Below are 21408 nucleotides of genomic sequence, written 5' to 3'. Positions count from 1 at the left end.
AAAACCAGAATGGTTTTACTCCGTGGACCGTATGTGAAATGTCTTTTCATTATAAACAACTTTCGTTATGGTCATAATTTACCTTACTCTTCAAATGACGGAGAAATTATTATTTTCTGTGGATATCATGCTCTGCATTGAGTGACCGACAGAGACTACGAACCTACAGGTTACCATGGCAAAGTCTCTGACTGCTTGCCAACAGGGAAGTAACATATTGCCATTTTCCTCATCATTCCTTTCAATTCGTGATTGTTCCTTGGGTAGAAAGCAAGAGAGGCGTAAATCGGCCATGCTGAGGGCTATTGGCGGAACATCGTAGGAAGTTATGACCGTCCTCCAATAGCTTAAGTAATAACACCATTAGTCAGCTTCTTATCTGTTTACTTAAGAATTCCTGCACCTAAATTTCTCTTCTGCTACCACCTTCTTATATTCATAACTCACACCAGCATAATTTATTGAGGGGCATTTGATTTTCCAATACATTCACTTGGTATTTACTTATTTGTCGTCATTGGGCTGTCCTCAGTTATAATCCATTTTCTATTAATTTCAACTTTCTTAACTGTATTATTTTCTTCCTTAATTACTCAGTGATAATCCTGAAAGCTGGACACACTTTTCATTGAGGAAATATTCTAAGGTATGCAAATGTATAACTTTTGGCCTGGAAAATATCGAAATATGGATGCAATATCAACGACGGTGCAGACCTTGGTTCGGGATAATTGGTGGCTAATCGGCAAGTCGAATCACAAATAAGAAAGCACAATCGCCTTTCATTTTGGAGAGATCTACAACTTCGGTCCTATGACTTTTTGTCGTATTTTTATCCCTCATACGTTAAATAGAGCTGTATTTCTCGATTTCAAGTTAATTATGTACTTTTACACGTATATGTTATTATCGGGCACACTTATAGGAAAGATAGAATCATGACATTCGGCATGCACATTGACATGACCAGTGGCCATGTGATGGCCAAATTGTATGATTCTAGCCGTCACATGAGACATGAGTATCAAAAATAGAAAGTAGTATGTTTAAACTGTACAAAATTTCACCCCATTCAATGACTGTAGCTCAACCTAACCCATAAATATAAGAGATACAAGATGATGTCATAGGTCTAACCATGTAGAACACAAAGCGGAGTGAAGTCCGTTTGTAGATATGTCGAAGAGTTTCAAAGCAGTAACTCTCGAAATAAAGGTCTGCGCTTTTAGAGTGTGTCTGTACACCGACTGTTTTGGAGAAATTTCCGTACAGATATCCGTTTCAGGTGTAATAATGCACATCTGCATATTTTTAGCTTTGGTATCTGTCTGTAACTTTGAAACTACTGGATATATTTCCACCAAACTTGATATTTAGAATCCACCTGTCCTTGGGTAAGTTTTAGGGCAAGTATTGTTTTTAAGTCCCTGAACTGACTGGGGGTTTATACAAAAACGAAACAGTGATTTTTGCATTCCCACAAAATATACACAACCAAAGCTAATGGAAATCTACCTGCCTTAATGGAAATTAACTTCTAAACCTTTTTTCACATGTGCATCATTTTGATAGGAGGATTAATAAGGGAGATATCATTAACGGAAAGTTTTTCGGTACACGTTCCACCGGACTTAACTCAAGAGCAGGTGCGTGAAAGCGTATTTCTTACAACTTGAAAACTACTGAAGATATTTGAACCAAACTTTATATTTAGCATCCACCTGTCCCAAGGTAGGATTTAAAGGTCAATGACATTTCATGTTCCATGAATGGACTGGCGGTTTATAGGGAACCGAAATGGTGTTTTTACTCTTCCACAATATATACAGTACAAGACCAACCTGACTGGAAATCGACCAAACTTGATGGAAATCCATTTCTAAAATATATTTTTTAATGTGCATTTTTTCGACAGGAGGATTAATAAGGGAGATATCATGAACGGTCGGTTTTGCAGGGTAAGTCCAGCGGACATAGCCCAAAATTGTTGTACCTGGAGCAGATTCCTTATCTATATAAAGATAATCTTAACGACTGTGTGCCTGTACACTGACTATTTTGGTGAAATTTTTGTACAGCTACCCGTTTAGGGGATAATAATGACCTTCGGCATATTTTTCTGTTTTAGTTTCCTGAAAGTCCTTATTTTTACCCTCCTCACCCAAAATCCAGATTGCGGCATAATCTGCCAGACGAACAAGAAAATTGAAATTTGGTGAAATTATACGTTTTAGCCTGTAATGGACTGGAAAATTCCAAGATCTTTAAATTTTTCACTTTTTATCCCCGAAGAATATCGAAATATGGAGGCAATTTTAATGATGGTGCAGACCTTCGGGAAGTCTTATCATATAACGAATGGCACAATCTCTGTTCAATTTGGAGTGATCTACAACCTTGGTCTTATGAGTTTCTGTCGTACCTGTATCCCTTTTACGTTTGATTTTTCTCTATTTCTCGATGTTAAGTAAATTTGGGCTTTTCACATGCATAATTCATACTTTCAATCACTTATAGGAAAGATAGAATCATCAAACTCTACACGAAAATTGGCCCACCCAGTAGCCATATATGAGCCAAATGGTATGTATGTAGGTGTCACATAATTATCCGAAAAGCAAAGCAGTGTGACAAAATCTTACACAAATTTTACCCTATTCAACATTTCTAACTCAGTCTGACCATGAATAGATGAGATATCATAGGACCAGCCATTTAGGCTGCTAAATCCAGCGTCTTATGGTACAATCCTTTGTCGATATGACATACCGTTTAGCAGCAGTTAATCTGTAAATGAAGGTCTGCAATATTGTAAACAAGCATATAGTTTCGTATGTCAATCTATATATATTATCACTGATATCGATTTGTAGCGATCGAGAAAGGGTGTGTCTGCTATTGTAATCAGTACTCCCCACACCGACTGACTGGCAGTAGGAATAGGGTCCTTCAACTCCTGTGTAACTGACATTAGTAAGGAAGGCCTACCATTGTAATGAATAATTCACTTCTCGATTTGACTTGCAGAAGGCATGGAAGCATGCAGTTTTGTTTAAAACTCTGCTACCCCATTGTGTTTTGCTGTAGGGAGGGGTGCCCGCCATTATAAACAAATGTACCCATCTAAAATGTGACGTGGCATTAGGCATAGTGACCTGCTATTTTGATGGAAACTTACCGAATTGGTGTGACTGGCAGTAAGCTAGCTGGCAGTAGGGAAAGAGGCTTATTATAATGATAACTGCATAACTCAATTTCGACTGGTAGTAAGAAAGTTGTCTGCCTTTATAATAAAAACTCCTCAACTGTAATCTGTCTGGAAGTAGGATAAGGGCCTGCCATTGTAACGAAAACTCCCCAAATCGATTATAACCGCGCAGTAGGCAACGGGGCCTGCAATTATAATGTAAACTTCGCAACTCAATTGTGAATGGCAGTAGGCAAGTGAGCCTGCTGTTATCACAAATCCGTAACAAACACTTTACATTGGAAACAACGTATGGGGACCTGCCAATGCTGTTTCTCGGATAACGTTAAGAGACACAATCATATTCACTGCATGTACAGTATTTACTTTGATATTCGAATACAATGTAGAATACCGTAGCGAAACACGGGTACATTTGCTAGTTTAAAAAGTAAATCTGATGGGTCATGCGGAAGTTTGTGTAGCAGGCAACCTACACATCAGAGTTGTCATGCAGTTTGCGTAGCTTCTGCTGACATTCGTACTCTGCTAGTTTCGCCCAAGTATTGTCGTAAAGTGTGCACCGTCCGGTTTGGTTATCATGCCATCCATGGCAGTATTAAGTCAGCAGTGGAAATGATTTGAAATTTATTTTATTGTATTAAAAAATTATTTGGTTTGCCTTTGTATCAGATTTTATTCTGTTTGGACTGATATTTTGGACTTGGAAGAATTGTTTCGATCTCATACACCTGGAAGACCAAGAACCCACTGGATGGACATCATAAAGATGGACATTGAAGATAGGGGAGGGACACCGGAGGACATCATTAACAGAACGTATCTCAACAAGACAGAATGGAACGGGCTCGCCAAAAGTACCCGGAAAACTGGAACTGTAAAATAATGACAAAACCTGAAATTATCCAGAACCTTTTAAATTGACTGTTTTAAGAACCGTTATTTGTAGCAGAAATTATAATTTAATCTGTAGATTTCAAAAGGTTTTTTTGGTCAAATTATTTCGTAACACACTGTACTATAATCCGCAGCTCATGAACTGTGTTTCCTGTTGCTTAACACCAAGTCAGCAAGAAAGAAGCGACTTTTGATTGGAGAAAATAAAAGTAAATGCAAAAGTTGAATCTGAAATTCGAAGGTGAATTCTGCAGAGGTGCCAATCTTTGAAGTGGGTTATCAGTAATCCCGTTTTTAACCCCCCCGACAAAACTTTTACGAGTAAAATACAAAGCACCCTGTTTGCCCTTTCCTACAGCAATCTATTCTAAAGTATATCATATTACACAATAAAATTTGCTCACTACCTGTTAGTTCTGCGATAAAAAATTCTTTGTAACTTGTTTTGCCCCCAGCAGCTGATTTTCGGTGTAGGTTTTCTTGTTAAAATTCCAACCCAAATCAAAATTAACAAAAACAGAAAAATCCAAAAAGGATTATGTATTATTTACCCTCAATAATACGCAAATATATCCCATAACCAACGTTTTCAAAAACATACAACTTAAAAATAGCATATAAAACTACACATAACAGTGCCATACACAACGCTAGAACAATCAACAGTAATAATAAATACAACCATTCAGGGGTATATCGGACAAAATGCAACTGTGACACCAGCTACATCGGACGTCCTGGCAGGAACTTTCCAATCCATTACAATAAACACCTAAATGCCATAAAAAAACAATCATTTTTCCTCCATAGGGCAACACATTGAAAATTATAAACACAAATTCACAAATATCGAAAATGACATGCAAATTTCGAATATAAACCCCAAAGGCCCCTCGCTCAAAATAATATTAATATAGACAAATTCACAGAAAAAAACAAATATAATCTTTAATATAGTCATTACTTTCCTAAAAAATACTTATCTCAAGAGAATCAATAAACAAAACTTGACACTCGCCAGAGAACCACCGGAAGACATGCCCAACTCCACCCCTACCCCCTCAACAGCCACTCCTCCCGCCCCTCCGCCTCGCAGCAAACGGCGTTAGCTCGAGACGAACACGAAGCAGTGCACAATGTGCTCCCAAACCATAGACAACCTCAAGACTACAATAGCAGTAAGTATAATTATAGATTCTCTCACATGACTTACGACATTCCTTCAACATATTAGTATCACATCTTACTCTTATCTTTCAAAGATAATTCTTACAATTATCACACAATTACAAAAAGGAAGGAGCCACCACTCTGGTTTAATGCAACACAACATTATCTTAATACGGCAATAGACATGACTCGTCTTTCAATGTAAACAACTGGATTTTATACACGGCAAGCTGCAATTTCTACACTTCCGCCCAAGCCTCAACTGAATCCACACTACATCAATATTTTGCCTTTTAGATATTCGAAGTGTTTCTTATCCTTCGTGTACATATGGTGACAAATTTTAAATGAGATATTAGTATTTTAAAGAGTAACCCACATTACAATTCAAGCCATTGCACAGTTGTGTACAACTAGACTTAATGATTGCAGTCAAACTGAAGAATTAAGAAACAGTGCAAGCCATAAACTCGAACATTCACAAGCATGGAAGTGCTTTACGCATATGTTGTTTTTATTTTATGAATACTTGTAAGTTAGTTTTAAGTTTAGGAATATTCACATTTCTTAGATGTGCATTCACGCATGATAACATATACCGGTACTTCCAATTAGATGAATGCCCTACTCATGAGTACATCCTGACATGTTACCGTCACATTATATTCCTTTTTAGATATGATAACGTTTGCAATTGTACGATGTGTTATATGTATGTCCAGCTGAGGATGACCCGCTAGGGTCGAAACTGGTCCTGTATTTTTAATAATAAAAATTATTTTAAAAAAGTATTGATTAGGTGGAGTTCTTCTCCTCTTTGCATTTGTAGGTATGATGTCATCACCCCTCCTTCACCAAATAAGCATGGTCGCCATGTGCTCTTGCAGTCCTATATAGTGTCCTTTTCAGCGTCCTATATGACAGGTAATAGTACAAAAACCTAGTATTTTCGCACCTCTACTCCTTCCTTGTACCCTTATGAACATATCTAATAGCATATCACGGCGCCTAGAAGAGAACTGGAAATAGCGTGAATGTGTACCGTAACCGGGGCTACTATAGCAACTCTCCATGCATTTGGTATAGCTCCTTCACGCAAACAATAATCAAACAAGTACCTCAGATATAGTACTATATCCCAACCAATTGTCTTTAGTATATCCCCCGAAACTATCAATTTCAGCTTCTTTTCTAGATTTCAACTTTTGTGGCTTACTGTTAATGTCATTTTTGTCATAGGTAAATTTTAATACTCTTTTTTTTAGCATTAGTCACCTCGTCTGTCTGGACATTATCCTTGTAACCAACAATCTTTACATACTGCTGACTGAATAATACTGCCTTTTGAAGATCCTCTCTTACACACTCCCCTTGTTTATTAATGATTCCTGGAATATGCTTCTTGTAACCTGTTTCTGCCTGAAAGTACTTATACAAATTTTAGTGAAAAATGGAAGAGTATGTATAACCGCCAATTATGCTTGCCATCATGTTATCCTTAGCTGACTTCTTTGCTATATTCAATTTCCTAGCAAGTTCCTTAACTTCTCCTTACTTCCACAGCCATTATCTTAAGTAGAGTCTTAAGGCATTAAGGTGATCTGTAAGCCAACACTGCCCGGCAGGTCTTAATGTCCACAAGTAATGCAAGGGGTTGGTGCAAACTCTGACCTGCCAGCGACCTCACTGAAATTGACAGTTTTCATGCAGCACTGTGTTTCGATCAAAGGTATTGTTGTAGAGATACTCAAAGGTCTATTTAATAATAATAATAATAATAATAATGTGTGGCCTCAGCAGAGGTCTGGTGCAGGTCTTGCGAACTGATGTGTTATAGGCTACCTAAGATGAATTATAATCGTGAAGATGGCACAAATTCGCAGATCCCAAACCAGGAAAGTTAAAATCTCCGACCTGGAGGGAATCTAAACTGGGACCCCCAGAACCAAAGGATAGACATGAAATAATTTGTGAAAAAACAGCAATGAGAAAAATACAACAAAATAAATACACAGATGTAACTAAGTCCAAGTTCTGAAACTTTCGCTGTCATTAGTTACCGTATTTCATGGCATAATCGTCGCACTTTTTATACCAAAATTTTCGAAAAAATTGTAGGGTGCGACCATTATACGATGAATATTTAATACCAGTATTTGTATTACTCAAAAAATGTATTTATAACTAAATTGTATTGATACAAATTTAAGATGCACGTAATACTCGCGTTTATACATCAAAATAATTAAAATAGTCTAAAACAAAATTCATAATTTTTCGCAACAATTCGGCGAACGTTTTTCCAACCTGAAAATAAAAATGAACGTATTAAGATAATTGTCATTAATTTGAGTATTAAAGTTAAAATATTACACTTGCAAAAAATTATCGCTTTGTTGTGAAATGCGGACTTACCGGTACGCAATTTATTCCAAATCTTCGGTGTCGCTATCGCAGGTTTCGCTATCTGATGCGCCGTCCTCGCCTCTGTTAATACCAGTATCAGATTCATCGTCTCCCTGCCACACTGCGTCATCTTCGGAACCGTCTACTGCATTCGAAATCCCAGTCCTTTTGAAGCTCTTGGAGACTAGTTCAGGTGGTATAAGATCCCAACTCTTCTTCACCCACGAGCATAACAAGTCCAAGGGTGGACGCCTGATATTTCCGGCGGGCGTCAATTGCTGATCGCCGCTCATCATCCACTCGTTGTAAAATCGACGTAAGTGGTCTTTAAAGGGTTTATTAACACATACGTCTAGTGGCTGCAAAGCAGATGTTAGGCCACCAGGAATGACTATCTGTCGTCTTATTTGATGTGAGAATTTGCTTCACTTCGTTCACGAGGTGACCTCGGAAACTATCTAAAACAAGCAGAGCTGGTTGTTTTAGTAGTGCACCAGGTCTTCTGTTCCACACAGTTTTAACCCAGTCCAGCATGAGTTCTACGTCCATCCAACCCTTTGGTTACACTCGTACATGAATTCCACGGAGAAACTGTATATTCTTAGGCATTGTTTTCCTCTTGAAAATGATGTAAGCTGTAATGGCTAGCATTGCCGTGCATCGCAACTTCTCACTACCGCTGGTTTTCATTAATACACTCCGTGATCCTTTTAGCGCAATAGTGCTGTTGCGAGGCATATCAAAAAAGATTGGAGTCTGATCGGCATTACCGATTTGAGAAAGCAAGTACGAAGTTTCCTTGTGCAAACGTATGACAAATCGGTGAAAATTTACAATCTTGTCCGTGTAATCAGCAGGCAACTTTTGGCTTAGTGTTGTTCTCCTTCGCACTTACAGATTGTGTCGTCGCATGAACCCCTTAATCCACCCATGAGTCGCCTTAAACTGAGTTACCGGTATGTTGTGTTTGCGCGCTACCTCCTGTCCCTTAATTTGTAACATTTCATATGATACACTGCAGCCATTGTTACGTATTTCACTGACGTACCTAAACACTTCTTCGTCAATTATAGGAAACTTCCCTGTTTTAGGACCTCTAAACGCGCGTCTAGAAGGGTTTGTGCTTTTTAGCTTGTTTTTTACTTTCCGCCAGTCACGCACCAACTTTTCACTCACTGAAAATTTTCTTTCTGCAGCTCTGTTCCCGTGCTGTTCAGCGAAGGCAATTACCCTTAGCTTGAAGCCCACAGAATAGTTTCTATATTTACCCATAATCGCTTATAAATGCTTCACACGTTAATGTTTTGCGATATAAATGACTTTCCGTAATTGTTCACTATTAAAACAAATTATTTCTGCAAAGACCCCAAACACAAATTAAAAACTTAAATTCTCACGCACACATGTCTACAGAAATCATGTAAATCTGAAACAAATAAATGCATCTGTGATCTGTCCATTCCAGAGCAGCCAATACTGTTAGGCAGCAAGGAAGCATGCAGCAATTTATCAGCTTAGCTTGTTGGTTGCGACACACTACTGCGCTTGCGCAAAGCTCGCAAACCGGAGCTCTAGCTAGCGCGGTGTATATCTACTGTATAGTTGACTGTATTCCGAGACATCAGTAACAAACATTCATTTTTTTCAATTTCTCTTAAACATACGGTAATTAGGTTAATATTTCTTCCCAGTTATTGATGATTTTACATTACATTACTGACGAGTTTATAAAATAAAACTTTAATAGCATTGGATAATAATTATCTTGACTGCTTGGATAAAAGTTTTCATCCCATGCCCGGACACTTATGACATAGTAGTAAGATAAGAGTCTAGCGATGACAACTGAGACATCGTAAATAATTCGGCTGACCGTGAGCTGAATAATTCTGTGGAAATCTGCGTTATCGTCTTGGATTTCACTTCGTGCGCAATAACACAGGAGCCAACCCCATGGTGTAGGGGTAGCGTGCTTGCCTCTTACACGGAGGCCTCGGGTTCAATTCACGGCCGGGTCAGGGAATTTTACCTGTATCTGAGGGCTGGTTTGAGGTCCACTCAACCTACCTACCCGGTATTTCCTGGCGACGTTGCCGATAAGCGATAACTTACAGCCTTACGTCTTTCAAATGGGAACTCATAATATGTAGGTGGTGAATAAATAGTACACTGTCTCGCGACCACGTTGTCAAACTGCCGATAGCCTATCGGTAAGCCATGCGTCGTATATATACCGGTATTATTTATTTATACGGTGTGCAACATGTCGCAAACGTGACTGTGTTGCCAAATTGCCCATAAACCATACACGTATTTAAATTGCGCATTCATGTGCAGCTTACGTTGCAGTTCCATTGACCTTTTAACCAGATTAGTGAACAAAATTTGGACGTGCGACGATTATGTAATTAAAGGTTTAAAGTCCGATTTTTGTATTGAAAATAAAGGATGCGACGATTATGCCGTGAAATACGGTACATGGAATTACAGTTCTGTCTACTGGTCAAGGCATTTCTTATACCACTTTTCTTATGTTTGTGGGAATTTATTTATTCATACAAAAAGCTTTAAGACATGGAAAATGCACATTGAATAATTTCTTAATTGAGGGTCTCAGTCACCAATGCGTAAAGTTTTACTAGTTCCTACCATGAATCATGTGATTTGAGCAATCCAAAAACACCTAGAACAGGATCAATTTAAAAAAAAAAAAAAAAAAAAAATCAATGTACTTCTGCTTTCAAACCTAGCAAAAAGGCACCTAAAGGCTGTATAAAAAATAAAAGTACCTCCAAATGTAGTCCGCACTTTTGAGGCAGGGTTTGTTTGGAGCGTGGTAAGGAGCTGATTGCCAAGTTTATCCAAGTTCAGCAGCAACTCCTCTTGAACAGTAGAGATTCCTGGTGCGGCTGTCTTTTTGACCGCACTGGCAGCAGAAGAAGCTCCTCCATAATCTGGAATAAACAAAAAAACATTAGAAGAAAACATACCTTTCAGGTACTGCCTCACCATACAGCACCTGGCCACATTATTAGAAGCAAGGATGTTTTTAACAATTATTTTCACTTGAAACCCTAATTCTTGGATGTATGTAACAACAAGCCTATTGTACATGCTTGCAATGTAGGGCATGGTTTTTTGATAATAATGCGACTTTTGGAACTCATTAACCTTTTGACTAGTGCGCACCACATATGCCGTGCAATAATGACTGCCGCATCGGAGTTGTATCTGACCGGTGAAGAACTTCTGGAGAGAAAGATTTTTTTCTCTTTAAATTACAATCAACTTTTTTATTACAAGTTTGAGAGACATGAACATATTTTGGATCGAGAAAACACTTATTTCAAAACTTTTTTAATGGATGATACTGTTCAAAGCAAGGACGTATGGAGAGAGCGACCTCATAAGTAGAACAATTGTAGCTCTTATCTTTCCTCTTCTGTCCTGATTGGGTAGTGTGTTTGCACACTTAGGATTGTCTGAGAAGTTTACGCTTCTGTGATTCATTTTGTGGCAGTGTCCTCATAAAATGGCGACCTTCGAGGCGTAACGTATCTTGTATCCCACATCCAAGTGGGCGTGCAATATTACTTCCGTTATTTTTAGCAGTAAAGTGTTTCTCAAGCAGCTCTCGAAAACATATTCACAGTTATATTTACAGAAACCAGAGTTTGGAAGAGCAAAAACAACTATCCACATCGGCAGCAATCTTAACACTAGGCTGTAACCTACAGGCTAACGGCGCGCCAAACTCTTACAGTGTAGGGAGTATACACATTCCTGTCGGAGACCAACACCATACAGAACTAGATTTGTACTGAGACGCTATTCGAATAACTGGAAAAGTTCCAAACAACGCCACCAGATGTCACATTACGTCAGTAAGCAGTAAAGTTCTCAGTACTAGCTTAAAACGACAAATGACATGCTCCCTCATGTGGGACCGAACGGCAAATGCTGTGCTCGCACTATTGACTGTCCTTTGGTGCACTCGTCAACAGGTTAAATCTGCACATTCCAGAGCGTGCCTTACCATAAACATGAGGTAATATCGCATTTCTCTCAGATGCGTGTTTGGTTTTCTGCTAATGAACTTTTAACAGTTTGTTTTGCTGTGTTTTAGATGTTTATATTAAAATGTGTCAATAACATGAACTTTATAGGGTCGCAGCGGCTGTAAATTTGCTACTGGGAAATCGGGAAGATTATACTGTATATAACAGAGGTATGAGAAGTCCCAGGACCTTTGTCCTCGCATAATTGAGTTTGCGAAGGGACTTCTGTACCATGGAAATCTGACGAGAAATATCCACCCATTCAGGCCTATCTCAATTCTGTGCATCGTATGAGCAATAAAAATAAAACTAGGAGATTATCTAAAGAACAAAAGAGGGGAAATGTGGTGGGAAGAGAATAGCAACTCCAAGAGAAGACCATTTGCTCATCAAAATTGTGAAAGGGAATAGAAAGGCATCTTATGATACTACCGTATGTATGCAAATAATCCCTGCATGTTTTTAAAGCAAATTGAGCCACGAAATTGGGGTGCGGGTCTTATTTGCGCTGAGGTTGGCAACACGCTCCTGGATCACCTAGCTTTTGATGTTGGGTGTACAGTTATGCTTTGTGTAACCGCAGATGGAATAAAACTGTCCCTGTCATATTTAAACAGAAGACTACTCAGATGCTTATAATTAAACGGCCTTTACATTTTAAAAAAAGAAAAAAATTACAGAGTATTTCAAATTTTGTCCGTCTTACGATAGAACTCTTATTCCGAAATGTGTAGGGGTAGCTTACCGCACTTACTCACTTCGGTGTGTCTATAGCGAGTTTCATACTTGGTAAGTTCGAGTGAAATCGTATATTTTTTTGTATTCGGTGTTTTACGGAACGCCACAATATCAGTGTGTGTGCAAAGAAGCAGAATCCGCGAAAAATGGCGATGCCAACAGTAGGCGAAAAAGTGAGGCTCATAATTATAAAAAATTCGTATGTACCGAATAGCCTACTGTCAATGCCGATGAAACTTCATTCTTTCTTTAATGCCGAGCCCAGACAGACTTATGGTTTTAAAGGACATGGGGTCACTCTACTGTATTACAATGCAGATGGAAGCGAGAGACTTCCTCCTTTCGTCATAGGAAAGTTCGATAAGCCACGACGTTTTAAGGGTGTCTGGCACTTTCCATGCAAGTACAAGGCATCTAAAAATGCAAACAGATGCAAACAGTACAGTAAACCGAAAAATATAAAACTTGCACACGGGAGCCAGCATAATTTGTCCTCGTCTTTGAATCGTGCTCTTTTTTCTTTCATTGTGTGAGGTTATGTTTGCCAGTGAGTTATCCAAGTGCATTATTTGAATAATGTAAATGCAAATTGTTGGATACATTTCGGAAATATATTTTTTCCATGGCATTTGAAAGGTTTAAACTGTGAATCATTGTTAATTGCATGCAGTAGAGCGTATCAGAATATTTTTAGACGTGGCAAGAGTTGGCATTTCTGAACGACGAGTTGGCGGATAATTCGAAATCACGTTATAACGCGGTTTTACTGCATCGCAAAACTAACATCCGACTTGGCCGGTGTGTCTGTTTCAAGTGTTCACATTGCACAAAAAGATTATCCACCGCCTGTTGTGTTACTATCCGAATAAAAGAGACCGCGTGTGAGAAGTGTTTTAGACGTGGAGTGTGACAAATTTGTCATTTAGGAGAGGTATAGTGATGCAAGAGAATCTTCCGATTTCCAGGGAATAGAGCCTATTGCAAGTCCAGATTAATGAAATACCTGTCACATAAGTAGGCCTACTTGCTAATTTTCATGGCATTTTATAGCAGTGATAATGTATTTTTATCATCTCACACAAAGCAGCTATATCCGTAAATTAACATGTTCATATTTGCATAAAGAACACATGGACCTCGTGGAGTGATATGAAATGTTTGTTTGTACCTATTTTATTCTTTCGATGGAAGAAATTTTAGTTTATTTCATTTTTTCAAAATGAGCCTTCCTAAAATTAGGGTGCGGGGATTATTCGGCGGCGGGGATTATTTGCGTAAATACGGTATACCCAAGAACAGAAAAACAGTGGTGTTGAGGTATCTGAGAGGACAGTGCGCAGGCTTGCTTCCAGCTTGGGGTACCGATATCGTTGACCAGCTACGAAAGCCAAACTTACTGAGCGAATAACTGGCTACAGTGGGCAAGAAACCGTCAACATTTCACTGCAAAAGACTAGGAAAGGGTAAGTTCCTTGTACAAATTATTTAAATATTTGTTTAGCTAGGAAAATTATGAGTACTGAACATGAAAAGTATGACAAGAAATGTGTCCAGCAAACCGTAAAACATCCTACAAAGGTCCTGCTTTGGTCAGTGACAGGGGGACATCCTCAGATTGTGGAGGGCATAATTTGTCAGACCTCTCACCTTGTGATAGGCCCAGCAAGCAGAGGAAAAAAAAAAAAAAAAAGTCAAATCGCTTTCAACAGTGAAATGAGCCTCAGATGTAAACAGAAACCAACACACAGACCTATGTTTAATTCTGGGAAAAGGATTACTGTGATAAGCCCGAAGTTAAACTGAACTATTCAAAGAAGAAAATTGCCAGATGGAAAAATATATTCAAAATAGCAACATTAAATACCACAACTCTGACTGCTAAATGTGAGGAGCTTTTAGATGTCATGGATAGAAGAAAGGACTGAACGAAACAAAGTCGAAAGGAAATACATTGTAGCAGGAAGGGCACAAATTCTACTAGCATGGAAATAAGAAAACAAGGAATGGTGTGGCATTCATAATCAGTAGGGGCCGTATTTTTTGGTAAGAGCGATGTGCACAATTTTTTTTTCATATCTTCTTTCTTGCCTATATATGACTTTCTACGTACTTAAAGTACCGCATTTTAGGAAAATGAACTTTCAAAATCTGATTTATCGCACGAATTGCACAAATAATCACGAAATATACCCCACTTGATAACAAAAATGCAAAATAGTATCAGACAAGCTCTCCAATAAACATTTAAATGCTTCTGACAACTTTACTATTGTAGTTTTCTTCTCAGTTGCTTGATAGCGCTGTATATTCTCTATACAAACGCACACAAAGCAATGCGCACTGTGTATGGGAAGTATGTGTATTCAGCTCCGTGATCTGTAAGGCAATCGATAAAAATCGATAACTTATCGATCAAAGCAAATGGTGTTGTGGTCGTAACAAGACCAGTCGTAGATACAGTAGTGCGCATTATACTCTTTGGCAGTGAGAGTACGCTACTTATGAACCTTTTTCGGCAAATACACAGCATTTAAGTATTAAAATGCCAAAAACTAAAGTCTCAACAGTTTTTCCGAGGGCCGAGGAATACAACTGTGAGGGGTTCTATGTATTTGATGCTGGAAGAAAGATTCTAATGTGTAAATATTATAATGTTCTTATTACATGGAAACAAAAAGATACATGCGATAAACATTGCAGAGAATCAGAGACACACAAAAAGAAGAATGATACAAATTAACAATTCTAAGCGGCAAATAACAACAGGCGATATTTTACCCATCGTAAAGAAGTTGAGAAGTGAGAGAGCAATTTGTAGTCTAATAGACACAACAAAGGCATTCAAGTAAGGCAACATTCCTCTAGAAAAAAAAATGGATAATCCTGGCATGAGGAAGTGGATGAATATATAAAAGGAAAGAAAAATAATACTGTCTTTATTGTAAAATATGACCGTATTATTAGGCATATTGTAAATAAATTGCCTGGTTGAGTAGTAATAACGTTATTGATTTTAAGTCCCACTGACTACTTTTATGTTTTTTGGAGATGCCGAGATGTCCCGCAGGAGTTCTTTTACGTGCCAGTAAAACTATTGACACGAGGCTGACGTAACTGAGCACCTTCAAATACCACCGCACTGAGACAGGATTGAACCTGCCAACTTGGGCTCGGAAAGCCAGCGTCTTAACCGTCTGAGCTTCTCATCCCCAGCCAGGGAGCACCAGCATATCCATGAACATCTCACAGGGCTATATGGCTTTGCAAAAATGCAGTGAAAGCACATCTGGCAGAGGAGAAGAATGAAGACATTGTTAGTGAAGTTTTAGGAGGTTTGACAGAAGACTGCAGTGAATCTGCATCCAAGTGTTCGCAAGCATTATGGATGTTAATGTCTAATGTGGTCAGCGAGAGGGGCTTTTTTTGTGTACACAAAGATACTTTCTGACTGTCACACAACTCTGCAGGCTCATACTGTTGAAACCATGCTTAGTTTGTACTTTTGAGACAATTCAACATGAAATTTTTTTTACGCTATGTATGAATTCATATTACAAGGTAGATCACCCAGACCAAGGGAATGTTCAATACATTTCCAATTTCCTTGAAATCATTCAAGAAAATTCGAAGAAAACAACAGATTGGGAATCCACCACCTGGGCGAATGCCCTAAATGCAGAACAGTAGTGACTGATAGCACAGTGACTTCCTTTTGAGTAGTCAGTGATTTATATACTTGTTTCTATAAAATTTTGTATATTTGGTTGTTCTGAGATTTAATAACAAGGATACATTATAAGAGTTCACTTTAAAAACCCTTATCACGAAATCAGATTTATCCCATACTATAAGATTTCACAAGAAACATACATCAGTATGGTAATTTACTTCTCAAAATACCTACCAAAATAGTGTCATTAACACCGAAAGCAAGAGGTTTTTTTTTTCACCAAACATAAGGCCCTTAATAATCAGCAAGAACATGATGCTGTTCCTGATATAAAATAAGTTAGTGAACGAACTATGAAGCTATCAGAAAATCAACAAAAATACCCTGACCATTGTCCAGGTTTATCCTCCACGGGCTGAGTAATCAAGAAGAGAAAGACGACTGTCTTCAAGAATTAGAGGACCATTAAATAACACTTGTATGTGTTATTATTCATCCACCTATTCAATACAACACAATTTGAAAAATTAGGACATTGTCCTTATCAAAACTGTTGACATGAAATTAATATATTAGATGGTACATGATTCACCTATCAATAGTAGGCATCATCAGCCATATTTTTCACCTTAGGGTAGATCAGGTACCTGATTGGAAATAATTTATGAGTGCTGTTAAAAACTATGTCGTTTAAAATGTATTGGAGCTTGTTAAACAACTATTACAATATAAAATGTAGTATGCTGTTACTTGACAATATTTGTGATAATATTGGAGTCTAAATCTATTTCAGTTGTATGCCCCACAATCGCGTTGCATAGATGAACATCTGGAGGACTTTTTAGAGGAAGTGGAGAGACAGATAGAAGATAAGGAAGTGATATTGATGGGAGATCTAAATGCACAAGTTGGTATGAAAAGACAAGGAAAGGAAGATGTTGTAGGGCCCTTTGGATATGGAAAGGTACGCAGAAGGCGAGGTGTTTGTGGATTTTTGCATGAGGAACCAAATGATTGTTGGAAACACCTGGTTTAGGAAGAACAGTCAGAAGATTACAAGGTATGGTTGGGGAGACAGAAGAACAACAAAGACCACGATTGATTATATAATCAGAGAAAGAACACCCGAAGAACCTTTTAGATGTTACAGCTATGCCTGAAGAAGCCTTTGGTGGAGATCATAGAGTTGTGGTAGGAAAATTGAAAGTGGGAAAGATTGAAAAACCCCCATTAAGAAGAGAGAAAAGAATTAAAGTATGGAAGTTCAAGGAAAAAAGCATACAAGAAGAATTTCAAAGGGAAATAATACACTTGGTACCCAGGACAGAGGTGGGGAGTGTTGAAGATGAATGGAAAAGATTTAAGAAAGCACTGGTTGGATGTGCAGAAAAGGTGTGTGGTAGAACATCAGGAAATGTGAAGGACAAAGACACACTGGTGGAATGATAGGGTAAAGATTAAAGTGAAGGGAAAGAAAATGGCATGGAAAGCATCTAAAACTGAAGAAAGTACAAGGAAATATGTGGAGGCAAAGAATTTGACAAAGAAAGTAGCGGAGGAAGAAAAGAGGAAGAGCTGGGCCTTATTCACACAGAAATTGAGAGATGATATGCAGGACAGCAAGAAATTACTGTATGGTATCTTAAGAAACAAAAAGAGAGATCAAGTAAACACCAGATTTGTGAAGGATGAAGACGGCATAATATTAACAAAGCTAGAAGAAATAAGGAATAGATGGAGAGAGTATTTTCAGAAGTTGCTGAACGTAAGAATTGATGACAGTCATGCAATGGACGACCAGGAAAGGCAATTAGTTGAAGAAATGGATAAAGAAATTACAATGAATGAAATTGAAATGGCAGTAAGAAAGATGAAGAATGGAAAAACTGCTGGAATAGACGAAATTTCAGTGGAGATGATAAAGGCAGCTGGAGCTGTAGGCCTGCAGTGGACATACCGAGTTCTCAGGATTGTTTGGGAGAATAAGGGAGGTCCCTGATGATTGGCAAAAAGGAATAATCATCCCAATTTTCAAGAAAGGTGATAAGAAAGTTTTGAAGAACTACAGGAGAATTACTATAATATCCCATGTTGCTAAGATAATGGAGAGGATACTGGAAAGTAGGATAAGGTTGAGGGTTGAGAATCAGATACTGGAAAATCAGTTTGGTGGAAGGTCAACAATAGAGCCCATTTTCATTATGAGACAGCTAATGGAAAAGCAATGGGAGTACGGGAATGATATGGTGACGACATTCATTGACATTGAAAAGGTGTATGACAGTGTCCCCAGGACTAAAGTTTGGGACAGTCTGGTGCAAAAAGGAATTGGACAGGGATTAATAAAAATGATCATGGCATTGTACAAGGAATGTTGTAGTTGAGTGCAAACACAAGTTGGCAGGACAAGTTGGTTCAAAATAACTACTGGGCTGAGGCAGGGAAGTGTTCTATCACCAGTCCTGCTTACAATAGTAATGGATGACACCATGAGAACAGCAAAAGCAGAATATGGAGGAAGAGAAATGAACATGTTATTTGCAGATGATATTGTGATTTGGGGAGAAGACGACAGGAAGGTTCAAGAACAATTGGATGTGGTGAATGGGAAAATAGAAGAATGTGGGTTGAAAATAGGTGTAGAGAAGAGTAAAACCCTTGTTATGACTAGAGGGAGAAAGAAGGGAAAGGTCAAATTAGACTTGCAGACAAGTCCCTGGAAGTAGTGGAAACATTTAAATACCTGGGGATCGAATTAACCTTTGCACTGCCGAGTTTTGATGACCAGCCGAGCCCTGTGGGCCGGGTTTTTTTCTTTAAGGAAGAAGCACTTTGACAGATACATATTTATTGATATTAATGGAATGCATATCGTCCCCTTAGCCCTGCTGCCCAATACGATGTCGGGGATGAAGTGAGATTGTATTTTACACCATATTTTACGACCGGATGCCCTTCCCGATGCAAAACTCCCTTGAGAAGATAATATGAAATGAATGTTGATGGTGGTGAATGAAACTGGGTACAGTAGTGGAAGGAATCGGCTGTGGCTTATGAATAGGAACTGTCCCGACATTTCTTGGGGGTGCAAAAGGGAAACCACAAAGAAAAGAAATTCTCAAGACAGCTGACGATGAGGATCGAACCCACTCGCCTGCCGAGTGCACAGCTTTGATCCATAGCCGTAGCATGTTAACACGCGCGGCTACTCCGCTCAGTGATACTATTACTGAAATGTAATATAAAATTATTTATCCAAGAACTGGGAATATCAAAACCATTTACATTTGGGGAAAAAATAATTTATCTGAGGAAGGGGTGACAATTCTGCGTGAGACTTATCATTACTACATTGTCTCACACTTTCTTGTAGTTCAATGTTGCCACTTAGATATTCTCCACCTTCATTATCAAAATATAGCTCTCCAGAATCACCATTTATGAGGAAACATTCAATTTCTTCGTCAACAAGAGATGAATGTATACTTCAAGACGCCATGATGGCTACACGTAAGCGGGAAAGATGTTCCACTCTAGCGAAGCTGAAATAAGACCAGATCGCTTTCAAAACACACGAAAGAGTGGTATATCTGCAGTACAGAACTTCTTTGAGCATTTCCACAGAATCTCAAATCATGACATATCGCGTTCATTTGAGAGATCGGTAAAGTACACATGGCACCAAAACATATATATACGGGTTTGGCGGACATGGCACGGCATTCACAAACGTATATATACGGGTTTGGCAGCGATTGGGTTAATTGAGAATGCTCGAGGGGATGCTGAGATTAGCAAGAGGATTCAAGCTGGAAGTTGTTTCTATCATAGTGTAAGAAACATGTTATGGAACAAAAATGTGCCAATGGAAGCAAAGGAAATTATGTACAAGATGTATTACGTACCCATAACTACTTACGGGGCAGAAACTTGGACAATGACAAAGAAGGATGAAGAGTCGAATACAGGCAGTCGAAATGAAGATCTTGAGGAGTATGATACAGAAGAGTAGAAGAGACAAAATAAGTAATGAGAAAATCCAGGAAGAAATTGGAATGGAAAAAATGATAGAATAGAGAAGAGCCGACTAAGATGGTTTGGGCACATAAAGCGAATGAGTGAGGAAAGAATGCCAAAAAAAGGTGATGGAAATGCAAACGCAAGGAAGGAGACAAAGTTCAAAATGAAATAAATGATATTTGGATAAAGAATGAAATTAAGGCGTTGTATAAAAAGAAGTCACAATTAAATTTACAACTTTATAAGACACATTTAATAGTGGCCCAGGTACTGGTCCCATTAGAATGGAAATCATTCCAACTTCACATAGATATCAAATTAACGCACTTGTTGAATAAGAAACAGGCAACACTGGATAAGAAACTAATGCAGTTGAGATCATCACAAACACAACATTCTAAACAAAGTACAGATAAACAGAGAATAAACCCTCTAGACACCGACACTCCTACGGTCGTAAATTTGACTAATACACAATTTTCAAGTAAAGAGATGGATCTCTTGAATAAAGGCCCTAAATACAATTGGCCTAATAAGAAAAAAGAGGTAGAATCATTAACACAGTGGCCGAAATAGAGACCAACGTTTCTAAACTCCCGTATGAAATACAAAGCGACATAAAAACGAAAATAAAGAATAAGCTTCCTAGGCTAGCCGAAGATTTGAATGCTAAATTTGATATCAGACAACATACACTAATACAAAATTTAAAGACTAAGAAAACAACAACATTGTGGTAACTAAGGCCGGGATCAGTAGTTCTCTTAGACAAAGAAGCATATATTAAAAAAACAGAGGATTTCTTTAACAGTAATGGATACATGGTTGTTAATAAAGATCCACTGGTTAAGATACAACGTAACTTAAAGACAATAATAAAGAATTGGATATTTCTATTTAATGAACAAGATCAACAGAAACTCGTAAATATGAATCCAAATATTCCTGTGGTACATAAAAATGATATTCCAATGCATCCTATTATTAACTGCCGCAACAGTCCAACGAACATCCATGGCTTCCTTAAGAGACATTACTGCCCGGTTTCTGGAACGTGAGATATCGAACCTATAGCGGTATCGAATGGATAACTCGTGTTTTGGCGTTGCACGAACGTCAGCTACATCTATCGATTCGATAAATCTCCTGCTAACTTAGAGGGCCCTGAGCGTGAGATATCTATTTGTTAACTTGGTTGGCAGTTGCGCAGTAGTTCAATATCGGCGAAGGTATCGGCAGCT

General features: G+C 38.3%; 2 protein-coding genes across 3 annotated transcripts in view; one reads left to right on the top strand and one right to left on the bottom strand.

Moving 5' to 3' along the window:
* The window catches only part of LOC136857363 (serine/threonine-protein kinase PLK1-like), a 692893-nt gene that overhangs the window by 488682 nt on the left and 182803 nt on the right, over positions 1-21408 (top strand). The window lies entirely within an intron of this gene.
* The window catches only part of LOC137496964 (serine/threonine-protein kinase PLK1-like), a 63044-nt gene that overhangs the window by 10687 nt on the left and 30949 nt on the right, over positions 1-21408 (bottom strand). For both annotated transcript variants that reach the window (XM_068225158.1, XM_068225159.1), the window contains exon 6: positions 10471-10635. In XM_068225158.1, coding sequence (XP_068081259.1) covers positions 10471-10635 — 165 coding nt within the window. The remainder of the gene's footprint in view (positions 1-10470; positions 10636-21408) is intronic.

The sequence above is a fragment of the Anabrus simplex genome, chromosome 1, assembly GCF_040414725.1.
Source record: "Anabrus simplex isolate iqAnaSimp1 chromosome 1, ASM4041472v1, whole genome shotgun sequence".
Taxonomy (NCBI): domain Eukaryota; kingdom Metazoa; phylum Arthropoda; class Insecta; order Orthoptera; family Tettigoniidae; genus Anabrus; species Anabrus simplex.
This window is presented reverse-complemented; position numbering and strand designations above follow the sequence as displayed.